The sequence below is a fragment of the Aquarana catesbeiana genome, linkage group LG03 (genome assembly GCF_042186555.1).
Source record: "Aquarana catesbeiana isolate 2022-GZ linkage group LG03, ASM4218655v1, whole genome shotgun sequence".
Taxonomy (NCBI): Eukaryota; Metazoa; Chordata; class Amphibia; order Anura; family Ranidae; genus Aquarana; species Aquarana catesbeiana.
In genome coordinates this window covers 75,668,190-75,680,490 of record NC_133326.1, presented here as the reverse complement: position 1 = coordinate 75,680,490, position 12,301 = coordinate 75,668,190, and the positions used below count along the sequence as shown (strand labels likewise).

At 40.3% G+C, this 12,301-nt stretch overlaps 1 protein-coding gene across 2 annotated transcripts in view; it reads right to left on the bottom strand.

Moving 5' to 3' along the window:
* Nucleotides 1–10,902, bottom strand: part of SCG3 (secretogranin III) — a 71,143-nt gene extending 60,241 nt beyond the window's left edge. Inside the window, exons 1-4 of one of the 2 annotated variants that reach the window (XM_073618709.1) lie at nucleotides 10,491–10,902; nucleotides 7,868–7,920; nucleotides 1,629–1,668; nucleotides 1,336–1,539 (exon numbers count right to left, since the gene is read on the bottom strand). In XM_073618709.1, coding sequence (XP_073474810.1) covers nucleotides 1,336–1,539; nucleotides 1,629–1,668; nucleotides 7,868–7,920; nucleotides 10,491–10,569 — 376 coding nt within the window. In that variant the 5' untranslated portion in view covers nucleotides 10,570–10,902. The remainder of the gene's footprint in view (nucleotides 1–1,335; nucleotides 1,540–1,628; nucleotides 1,669–7,867; nucleotides 7,921–10,490) is intronic. The other variant, XM_073618708.1, reaches the window with a different exon arrangement.
* Between the last annotated feature and the right edge of the window lie 1,399 nt (nucleotides 10,903–12,301).

The following is a 12,301-nucleotide window of genomic DNA, read 5'->3' as shown; positions in this document are numbered from 1 at the left end:
TGAAGACTGTCTGCTTTAAAGCAGTGTATTCTTTATGAAACATCAAAATGCATTATACTAAAAATAATTTAAAATCTATCCAAATACAACTGTAGAAATCCAAAATTAGAAATTCATTAAAAAACATTTTACCAATATGTTTTCAAAATGTAGATATTCTAATTAGGTAATCATGCCTACCTAGCATCACTTATTCATAATGTATATAATCTAGCAATAAAGTGTCAGAATCAAAAATAATACATGAAAAATCATACAGTAATTAAGGAATGTCCCCACAGTTATAGTTACAATAAGCAACCTTGAAATTCCACAAATTAAAATGTTCACATTAAATAATAATAATAATAAGTTGAAGAAGAATCCAATGCATAAAATCGATTCCCAGTGTATATTTTTCCAGTTAGGAAAAATAGGGTAAAACTATGGTAAATGGTAAACTAGGGTAAACTACAGAAACCTTAAGTAAAAAGTCTAAAAAAGTCTATGAGGGGCAATGGTCTTCAAGGAATGAAGCTCCTTTTCCCCTTCGTTTAAAAGGTGTTTTCTGACTTACCATTTGTGAATTTCAGAATGAGTAATAAATATTGCTGCTGTAAATCCAAAGAATCACAGAAACATATGGATATGTCTGGCTTCATCATCTAAGCTAAATCAGGGGTCTCCAAACATTTTAAGCAATGGATATGTCTGGCTTCATCATCTAAGCTAAATTAGGGGTCTCCAAATTTTCTAAACAAGGGCAAGTTTACTGTCCTTCGGGTCTTAGGGGGGTCGGCCTGTGGCCATCAGGAGTAGAAAATGTCCCAGCATCAGTTGGAGTAAACAAAATAGTTGGTGTCTTTGGTAGGGATTATGCCCCATACTTGGTCTCATTGGGCCCCATTGTTGGTATCATTGGGAGAAACTGTGCCCCATCATTGGTGACATTGAGCCCCATCATTGGTGTCATTGGGAGGAAGTGTGCCCCATCATTGGTGGCATTTGGGCCTCAATGTTGGTGTCATTGGGATGAACGATGCCCCATCATTGGTGACATTGGGCCCCGTCGTTGGTATCATTGGGAGGAATTGTGCTCCAACGTTGGTGTCATTGGAAAGAATTGTGCCCCATCCTTGGTGGCATTGGGCCTCATTGTTGGTGTCATTGGGAGGAAGTTCTTCCCATCATTGGTAGGAATTGTGCCTCATGATCTGTGTTATTGGGAGGAACTGAGCCCCTTCGTTGGTGACATATGGCCAAGGACCATATAAAAGCAAGCAAAGGGCCGCAGTTTGAAGACCACTAATCTAAATGTATAAAAATGGTGGGCTACTTGAATAACTAGCAAAATACCTTCATCTTTATAATCCAGTACACTTTTGGTGGAATCAAAATACTCCACAGGCTTCAAACTCTTTGTTGAGTCTGCATCCTCAGTGGCAGTCTTCTGGCCATTAGTTGTACTTATTACTCCACCGCTTCTTTTCACATTTTTCTCTTTTTCTGCCACTGACATCAAGAAACTCAAGTCATCCACAAGGGAATCATTTTTCGTTTCTACAGGACAACAAAATGAATAGAAATTTAGCATTTTCATAACTGCATAGCAATAAAAAGGTTTCCTTCCCATGTCTATTATAACTTACCCGTGCTTGCACCTCTGCTCACTGTGTCCGCCTCAGCAATCTTTTGAGAGAGAGGATTAAAAAATACAATTAACTTGATGCATTATTCTTGGTGATTTGTCTTATTTTTTATTTTTCTCATGATTCTTCAGTGTGCCCTGATCCAAGTCACTTTTTTAAAAAAATTTGATTTTTAGGCCTCATGCACACTGGACATTATAATAACATTATAAAAACAGCAGTAGCTTTGCAGTGATTTTTTTCAAAATTTTTCAGTGTTATTGCAATAGCGGTTTTTAGTGTTTTTAAGCATTTTTTTTTATCATTAATCAATGGGATCAAAAACAGCAGTTTTTCAGTGTTTATCTGCGTTTTTACAGCTGAAAAACTCTTCTCAGAACGCACTAGTTTTGTTTTTTTTTTTACAGCCCAAAAACGCCACTGCCACAAACAGTTGATAACAGCCTATGTGTGCATGGACACATAAGATAACACGATGGGGAGTTTATTGACGGTAGAAAAAACATCTATCGCCAAAAACAGCAGCTGTAAAACGTCCAGTGTGCACGAGTCCTTAAATGTTGGACACATTTTAAAAACATGATACAATGAGCAATGGTTTGTAGAATTCCATAGCCACTAATCATAAGCAAGTCATATAACCAGGTTTAGCTCATTTCTGAGTAGATGCCATGGGTTACAAAATATATTTTTTTACACAGTTCTGTAGCATAGGCCCCATACCATAATTGTGTACATAATGTTGTAACATAATCACCATATCCTATATGTACAAAAAGTTGTAAATGAAGTACCAAAGTAAAAAAATAAAAATAAAATAAGTACCAAAGAGTCTTTTAATTATTTAGGGGTCCATTTGCTGATGTTTTCACCCAAGATTCATATAACGCCCATTCAAGATGCACACATTTCCCACATAAGATTCAATTCGAAAAATTGGTGAATCTTTAGTAAGGACATTGTTCGACAGACACCTTAATAACATAAAATGATTAGACCTCTTTTTGGATAGGTCAAACACATCATTTGTGCATTGAATTCACAATATCTGGTATGCCACAAATGGTCACGGTCATTGACTAGCTTTATTTTGTATATACAACCTATCTGCTGGAATATATGGCACACTTTAACTACTTCATTACACTCGTAGCAAACAATCTACTATGAGACTATATAGAGACACATTTGGCAACAAATCACACCTTTAGCCATGTGAGGCTAAGTTCACACTGGCATTAAAAGCAGGCGTTTGAGGGGCATTAAAAACGCCTCTAAAACGCCTAAGCGAATTATACAATGGGCAGCACACAGTGCTGTTCACATTTTCAAAACATGAAGCCTTAGCGTCGCTTCAAAATTGAAGACTCATGTCGGGTCAGGAGGCGTTTGAAGTCTTTCAAGAACTCCCATTCAAGTCTATGGTAATTCTTTGCAAACGCTCTGGCAGGCGTTTGCGGCACGGCTGTGGTGCAGTTGCAGGGCGATAAAATTGCTTTATTTCCTGTAATGTCACTTTCCATTGTGCAGCAGTTTTAATGCACCTTAACGCTCGTCAAACGCTTCAAAACTGCACACAGGGCATTTGGGGAGCGTTTTTAACTCATTAACGCTTGTAAAACTCACATCTTCATACCATCCCCTCTGTGTTCTAATCCTGTGTGTCCCTGTGTGAGTGATTTATAAATAAAAAGCCTGCTATACCTCATTTCACAGCTCTTCTCAGCGATCACATGATTGGCTGGCTTTCTTCTATCCCAGTCTGATAGATGCAGCGGGCGGGCCCGAGAACCCCCCCCCCGCTGACATCACTCGGGAGAGGAGAGGAGATCGAGAGCCAGCCGATCATGTGATCGCTAAGAAGAGCTGTGAAATGAAGTATAGCAAACTGCAAACTTTTTTTTTTTTTAAATCACTCACAGAGGGACACACGGGATGGTATGATAATGTGAAAGTTTTTTGAGCAGCAGGAGTTGAGGGGGAAGGCAAAGCGACAAGCTGACAGGCAGAGAGGCGAGGGGGAGAGAGCACAGAGGAGACAGATAGCAGGCTGCAGATGACAGAGGCATGTACAGATAACTCCAGTGTCAGGGCTCAGCAGCCCTGATATATCAAAGTCAGTTTACAGGGGGGAGGGTATAGCCAGGCAGGATCAACCAGGTATTACAGGTGTTACAGGGGGCCAAATGACACAGCACTATGCTGTATAAAATGCTTCAAAGGAACAGGATCTTTTTTTTTTTTTTGGGTTAACCACTTAAGGACCAGCCGCCGCAGTTATACTGTGGCAGGTTGGCTCTCCTGGGCTAACTGCCGCCATTGTACGTTGGCTGCTTTAAGACCACTAGGGGGCGCCCACGCGCCTGCGGCGTGACGCTGGAGCGGATGTGCATGGCAGCAGCCGCAAAGTTCGCCGGCCACCCACGATAGCTCCTGACAGAGACAGAACGGGGATCTGTCAATGTAAACAGACAGATCCCCGTTCTGTCAGGGGAGGATAGACGGATCTGCTGTTTCTAATGATTAGGAACAGCGATCTGTCTCCTCCTCCAGTCACTACACTGCCCCCACAGTTAGAAACACCTCCCTAGGGAACATTGAACCCCTTGATCGCCCCCTATAGTCTTAACCCCTTCCCTGCCAGTGACATTTATACAGTAATCATTGGCTATTTTTAGCTCTGATGGCTGTATGTATGTCACTGGTCCCAAAAAAGTATCAAAAATGTCCGATCTGTCCGTCGCAATGTTGCAGTCCCTTTAAAAATCACCACCATTACTAGTAAAAAAAAAATGTAATAATAAAAATGCTATAAATCTATCCCCTATTTTGTAGACGCTATAACTTTTGCGCACACCAATCAATATACGCTTATTGCGATATTTTTTACCAAAAATATATAGAAAAATACATATTAGCCTAGACTGATGAAGAAATTCGTTCTTTTTTATTTTTTGGGGGGGATATTTATTATTGCAAAAAGTAAAAAATATTGTTTTTTTTTTCAAAATTGTCGCTCTTTTTTTGTTTATAGTGCACAAAATAAAAACTGAAGAGGTGATCAAATACCACCAAAAGAAAGCTCTATTTGTGATGAAAAAAGGACATAAATTTTGTCGCACGACCGCGCAATAGTCAGGTAGAGTCGCAAAAAGTGGCCTGGTCATTAAGGGGGGGCAAATCCTTCCAGTCCTTAAGTGGTTAACAAATGCTTTAAGTGTTAAAAATGTAGTCAAGTGTGAATAAGCCCTAAATCAAAAAATCAACACCTATGCAGGCTTCTGACACCAACACTGTGGTCAGCTGGTGAACCGCTTCCTGTGTCTCTATGGTTTTCATGTCCCAGATCTACATACCAGGAAGTCATGAACTTTTCTATGGAACACACCAGGTGCTAAGATCATGGAAATTGAGATGGGGTTTATATGTCCACTGGGTTTTATGTACTTCACAGTGGATCTGTAGCCTTTTTTATTTCATTGGTGACATCTGATGGTGGCAGAGAGGATCCAAGCTGGAGATGAATCTCAGGTCAGGACACCTTGTAGTGTGAGACATATTTAAGCGCTAGCTGAACATTTATAACCTAATGATCCACATTGTCTGGCAAAAGGCTGAATGGTGACACATGGTGGTGGAAGCACATGTTTTCAGTAGGAAGTAGGAGTATTGGGACACCTTTACTTAAAGCGGGGTTCCACTCAAATTTTTAACTTAATCTTACCCCCTTCAGTTAATTGCATAGATGTTCAAATGCCGCACGAAAATTTTTTTTATCGCTGTAATTACCTTTATATTATACTTTATTGTGGCACTTCCTGTCTCTCCTCCCATGGGAGTAGGCATGTTTATTGCCTTTCCCCGGCGCCACACTGTCTCCTGGGAGCTTAGTGTCAGGCTTCCCAAGATTCAGTGCAGAAACAATGATCATGCGCGTGAACAAGCTGTGAATGAACAGCATTCACCGCATCCAGGAAATCAATGCTTGTGGGCTTCACATGCCCACAAGCAAGATGGAAACAGCCAGCATCACATTTTTTAAGTTATTCTTCAGTACAAAAACAGACAGAGGCGGAAATATTACACCCAAACTGTGAGTATTATTTTGAGGATAGCAAAGTGTCTCAATGACCTAAAAAAAAAAAAAAAAAAAAGATTGGTCGCCGGACTCCCGCTTTAAAATATAGGAACTGCTACATAAGAATCATTACAACTCATGGACTTTTGAAGGAATATATGAACTTTTGCACAAGCATTTGCACTTTAGTTTTCTTATTTAGATTTTGTTTTTTATTTATTATTTTATTGATTTTGGAAAAACTTTTTATATATAATTTTTCTTTGTATACACTAAATATAATTTATTGTTTGTGTTGAGAATTTACTGCTGCTTTTATTTTGTATTAAATGATGGCTGCTTTATTCTGCTAGATATAGGACCTTAACGCGCATAATTATTATATTTTTACAACAAAGTGGTGTAGATGGGATGGCACCACAATCATCCTGCTCCTGGACAATCAATTTACACACTTCATGGTGATTGGATTAAGGTGTCCTAAGGTGTGGATATAAATGCTGGGGTATCTTCCTGACCCTCTAGCAACTGAAGATGGGCTTGATAAGCTATGAAATGTCTTCAACTTTATACAGATCAAGTCCAGCTGAATGTGACTAACTAGCTCTAGATATACTGGGTTTATTTACTAAAACTGGAGAGTGCAAAATCTGCTGCAGTTCTGCATAGAAACCAATCAGCTTCCAGGTTTTATGGCCAAAGCTTAATCGAACAAGCTGAAGCTAGAAGCTAATTGGCTACCATGCACAGCTACACCAGATTCTGATTGCACCTGTTTTAGTAAATCTCCCCCACCATTTCCTGGATAAATGAGAACCTTCACAGACACTTTGATATGACATGAATGAAAACATATACAGTAAGTTGTAGGCAGGCACACTACATGTTATTCTGCTCTTCTAGGGGTCATTCTACGTATGTGAGCATAACATCTGTTTGAACATATTGCACAATTTAACAACTTCATTACACTTGTAGCATTCAATCTACAAAACAAACTGGACACAATCCATCTTGCATCGTTACTAGGTTATACTAGTAGATATTCTACATAATCTGCTCTAACAATATTCTTTTGATATCACCATCATCGTCATCATCTTTCTTCCACATATTATGTCAGTTTAACATCTGTACACGTCCAATTTGACAGAAATTCACAATTTTAGCCGCTTCTGACACCAACCATGGGGTATACTTAAAGCGGAGTTCCGCCATTTTTTTAAAGTCAGCAGCTACAAAATATGGACACTTACCTGTCCAGGGCACCCGCGATGTCGGCACCCAAAGCTGATCTGTCCCTCAGCTCTCGGGTGGAGGCGCCGCCATCATCAGTAAGGGAATCAGGAAGTGAAGCCTTGCGGCTTTACAGCCTGGTTCCCTACTGCGCATGCGTGAGTCGCGCTGCGCGATCCCACTGGTCCCTGCTGTCTTCTGGGACCTGTGTGTCTCCCAGAAGACAGCGGGGGGGACGGAGGAGGTGCCGGACATGGCTTAGATAGCCGCGAATACTGCGTGGGAGCAAATACCTGGATTAGACAGGTATTTGCTCCCCCCTTCCCCCTGAAAGGTGCCAAATGTGACACCGGAGGGGGGGAGGATTCTGAAAAGCGGAAGTTCCATTTTTTGGGTGGGACTCTGACAGGATGGCACCACAATTTTCATACCCCTGATCCTGCTCCTGGACAATCAATTTACACATTGGGTGGTGATTGGATTAGGGTGTCCTAAGGTGTGGATATAAATGCCGGGGTATCTTCCAGACCCTTTAGGATCTGAAGATGGGCTGGGTAAACTATGAGATGTCTTCAACATTACAATTTTAGATGAATGTGACTAATTACTACTAAACATACCAGGACTTGAATAAAGGAGAACCTTCACAGACATTTTCATGTGAAATGAATGAAAACACACAAGCTGTAGACAGGCACATTTCTACATTTGTGAGCATACCATCTGCTTGAACATATTGCACAATTTAACGACTTTTGTTACACTTGTAGCAATCGATCTACTATATTTAAACTAGACATAATACATTGTATTCCTTTTATAGGTTTATACTAGTACATATTCCGTATATGGGCTCTAGCAATATTCCTTTGATACAAAATGAAGCTATAGTAGTTGTATGCAGACACAACACATGGTAACTCACCTGCTCTTCTAGCGGTCTTTCTACACTTAGTTCTCTATTATGCAGAGCTTTGTCTACAAAGAATAAAACAGACAGATTTACAGATTTTCACACTGGTGCTTTAGACACAAGAAATAAAGAATTGGCTTAATTTTGAATGAACAAATATAACATTTTGATGAATTCTTTGTGCTTTATAGAAAACGTCATTGCTTTAAGAGCTGGTTGTGGAGAAACATGTCTAATCGGATTAGTTTAATCCGAGGATTAGAAGGGAACATCTCTGCTGGCCACCCTTCATATCCATCCGGGTCTGCATTTCTTCTTGCAAGCTACACATATATACCATTCAAGTCATGCTTTACCGGGAAATGAATTGTTATATCACTACATCCTGCACTGATAACCTGATGAAGTATCTTCTACATTTAATCAACATTTCTCCAATGAAATAATCTGCATTAATAATCGGATTCATGTTACAGGCATATTTTACTGTAAATCAGCTGGTAAATCACTACACCCTGCATTATTAATCTGATAAAGTATCATCTACAATTCCCCAATTATATGATCTGCATTAATAATCTGATAAATGTTACAGTCATCCTTCAATAGTAATCACTTACTTTATCACTACATCCAACATTAATAATCTGATGAAGTATATTCTAGATTTAGGATACATTCCCCCCTATGAAATAATCTGTATTAATAATCTGATGAAGTATCTTCTACATTTTGTCTACTTTCCCCCAATAAAATTGTAATCTGCAGTAATATTCTAATGAAATATTCCCCCAATTAAATCATTTGATGAAGCATCTTCTACATTTAGTCTACATTTCCCAACAAATAATCTGGATTAATAATCGGATACATGTTAAAGTCGTGCTTAATAGTAAATCAATTGCTTTATCACTACATCCTGTAGTATAAATCAGACGAAGTATCTTCTATATTCAGTATATATTTCTCTAAATCTGTATTAATAAGATGAATTATACATTTATGGTTTACTAGTAAATCAGTTGCTCTGTGGCTCCAGCCCGCAATGATGATCTGATCAATTATCTTCTACATCTAGTCTAGCTTTCCCAAATAAAATGATAATCTGCAATAATAATCTGATGAAGTGTCCCCCCCCCAATGAAATCATCTAATGAAGTATCCTCTAGATTTAGTCCTCCCCCAATCCATGTAATAATCTACATTATTAATCTGATGAAGTGTGTCCCCAATGTAATGATCTGAAGTGTGTCCCCAATGTAATGATCTGAAGTGTGTCCCCAATGTAATGATCTGAAGTGTGTCCCCAATGTAATGATCTGAAGTGTGTCCCCAATGTAATGATCTGATGAAGTGTGTCCCCAATGTAATGATGTGATGAAGGTGTCCCCAATGTAATGATCTGATGAAGTGTGTCCCCAATGTAATGATCTGATGAAGGTGTCCCCAATGTAATGATGTGATGAAGGTGTCCCCAATGTAATGATGTGATGAAGGTGTCCCCAATGTAATGATCTGATGAAGTGTGTCCCCAATGTAATGATGTGATGAAGGGTGTCCCCAATGTAATGATGTGAAGTGTGTCCCCAATGTAATGATGTGAAGTGTGTCCCCAATGTAATGATGTGATGAAGGTGTCCCCAATGTAATGATCTGATGAAGGTGTCCCCAATGTAATGATGTGATGAAGGTGTCCCCAATGTAATGATGTGATGAAGGTGTCCCCAATGTAATGATGTGATGAAGGTGTCCCCAATGTAATGATGTGATGAAGGTGTCCCCAATGTAATGATCTGATGAAGTGTGTCCCCAATGTAATGATGTGATGAAGGGTGTCCCCAATGTAATGATGTGAAGTGTGTCCCCAATGTAATGATGTGAAGTGTGTCCCCAATGTAATGATGTGATGAAGGTGTCCCCAATGTAATGATCTGATGAAGTCTGTCCCCAATGTAATGATGTGATGAAGGTGTCCCCAATGTAATGATGTGATGAAGGTGTCCCCAATGTAATGATCTGATGAAGTGTGTCCCCAATGTAATGATGTGATGAAGGTGTCCCCAATATAATGATCTGATGAAGTGTGTCCCCAATGTAATGATGTGATGAAGGTGTCCCCAATGTAATGATGTGATGAAGGTGTCCCCAATGTAATGATGTGATGAAGGTGTCCCCAATGTAATGATGTGATGAAGGTGTCCCCAATGTAATGATGTGATGAAGGTGTCCCCAATGTAATGATGTGATGAAGGTGTCCCCAATGTAATGATGTGATGAAGGTGTCCCCAATGTAATGATGTGATGAAGGTGTCCCCAATGTAATGATGTGATGAAGGTGTCCCCATGTAATGATCTGATGAAGTGTGTCCCCAATGTAATGATGTGATGAAGGTGTCCCCATGTAATGATCTGATGAAGTGTGTCTCCAATGTAATGATGTGATGAAGGTGTCCCCAATGTAATGATGTGATGAAGGTGTCCCCAATGTAATGATGTGATGAAGGTGTCCCCAATGTAATGATCTGATGAAGTGTGTCCCCAATGTAATGATGTGATGAAGGTGTCCCCAGTGATGATGAAGGTTGCAGTAGATCATCTGGGTGATGAAATGTGGGACTGATGGGGGAGATCTCACCTTGGGTGGTGTCTGGTTTGGGGAAGCCCTGTACATTATAGAGGATAGCAGTGCAGACAAGGAAGGTGATGACCCCCATGTCCCCGGGGTGTCGGTGATAGAAGCCTCTTGCAGTGTGTGGAGGAGGAGGAGGAGGAGGAGGAGGAAGCTCGCAGGGCTGGCTCAGTGATGGAGCTGTCCGGGGTGTCTGTGGTGCTGAACGGAGCGGCGGTGAGGAGCGGAGGAGGCACAGCGCGGGGTCCGTCTATTGTTCATCCCCACACAGCGGAGTGTCAGTGGGCAGCGCTCCTCGCTGTGCCGGGGATCAGGAGTCCTGTGTGCGTCACCTGGACGGAGCTTCCCACACCACCAATACCCACATCTCACACAAGACCTTTACCTCCATCTCCCCGGCTGGACATGTAACACCCCCTCTGATTGGATCCCCGACAGCTCTGATTGGAGGAGGAGGACACGCCCCTTCTGATGATGAGCTGGATTTACACATATAGGACCTGATCAAAGAAGGAAAACATTGGGAAGAGAAATGTATTATAGGGAATTCAACCCAAATACTAAATATTAATACATTATACATATATTACATAATACACATCTAATACAATATCCAATCACTAAATAATAATTGTAGGTATGGTATATTTGTACATATTGCTCCAGCTTTGACCAATGTAACTATGTATACTATGTATATACCATACTGGAACTATGTATACTATGTATATACCATACTGTAACTATGTATACTATGTATATACCATACTGGAACTATGTATACTATGTATATACCATACTGGAACTATGTATACTATGTATATACCATACTGGAACTATGTATACTATGTATATACCATACTGGAACTATGTATACTATGTATATACCATACTGGAACTATGTATACTATGTATATACCATACTGGAACTATGTATACTATGTATATACCATACTGGAACTATGTATATACCATACCTAGGGATCCCCCTGGAAGCTGGAAATCACTAGTAGGCATCATTACTCCAATCATCTCCACTAACTTCCAGGTCCCATGCAGAGCACCTTCCCTGCTGCTTACTAGACACAGGAGGTTATTCACTCCGCATGGGTGCCATACAGAGAACACTTAACATAGAGTAATTAATAATGTAGTGCTCTCTGATTGGATGAGGGGAGTTTATGACGTCATCACCCCACCTCATCCAATCAGAAAATGCTTTACATTCATTGAGAAGTTGCAAAGTGTTCCCTGAATGGTGTCAGGGTCAGTTCACACCACATGCAGTCCAGTGCGTTTTTGTTCTGCATCAAAAACGCATGGAAAGTAGGTTATATGGTTTCCAGTGGCATAGTTCACACCAGTCAGTAGAACATGCTGCATTTTTCCTGCACTGGTCTGTACAGGAACGTAATAAAACCCATCAAAAACACACCGGAGTGCACTGGAACGCATCAAAAACGTATACAGTGGGGAAAAAAAAAAAACAGGAAAAAAGAAGAAAAAAAGCATCTAGAATGCATCCGGAAATGCATAAAAAAACGCATCAAAAATGCACTGGAACACACCAAGAGCGCATTAAAAACGTGCATGCAAAAACGCATCTGGAAGAGATATGAAGTGCGTTTTTGTGGTGTGAACCAGCCCTCAATGCCAAGCGAATAACCTCCTGTGTTCATTAGGAAGCAGTGGCAGCTGCTCAGCACAGGACCCAGAAGGTGTTGGAGATCACTGTAGTAATGGCCCCTGCTACAGCGATTTCCAGCTTCCACATGGATCCTACATATATAGAAAATACATCCTTACATTGATCCAAG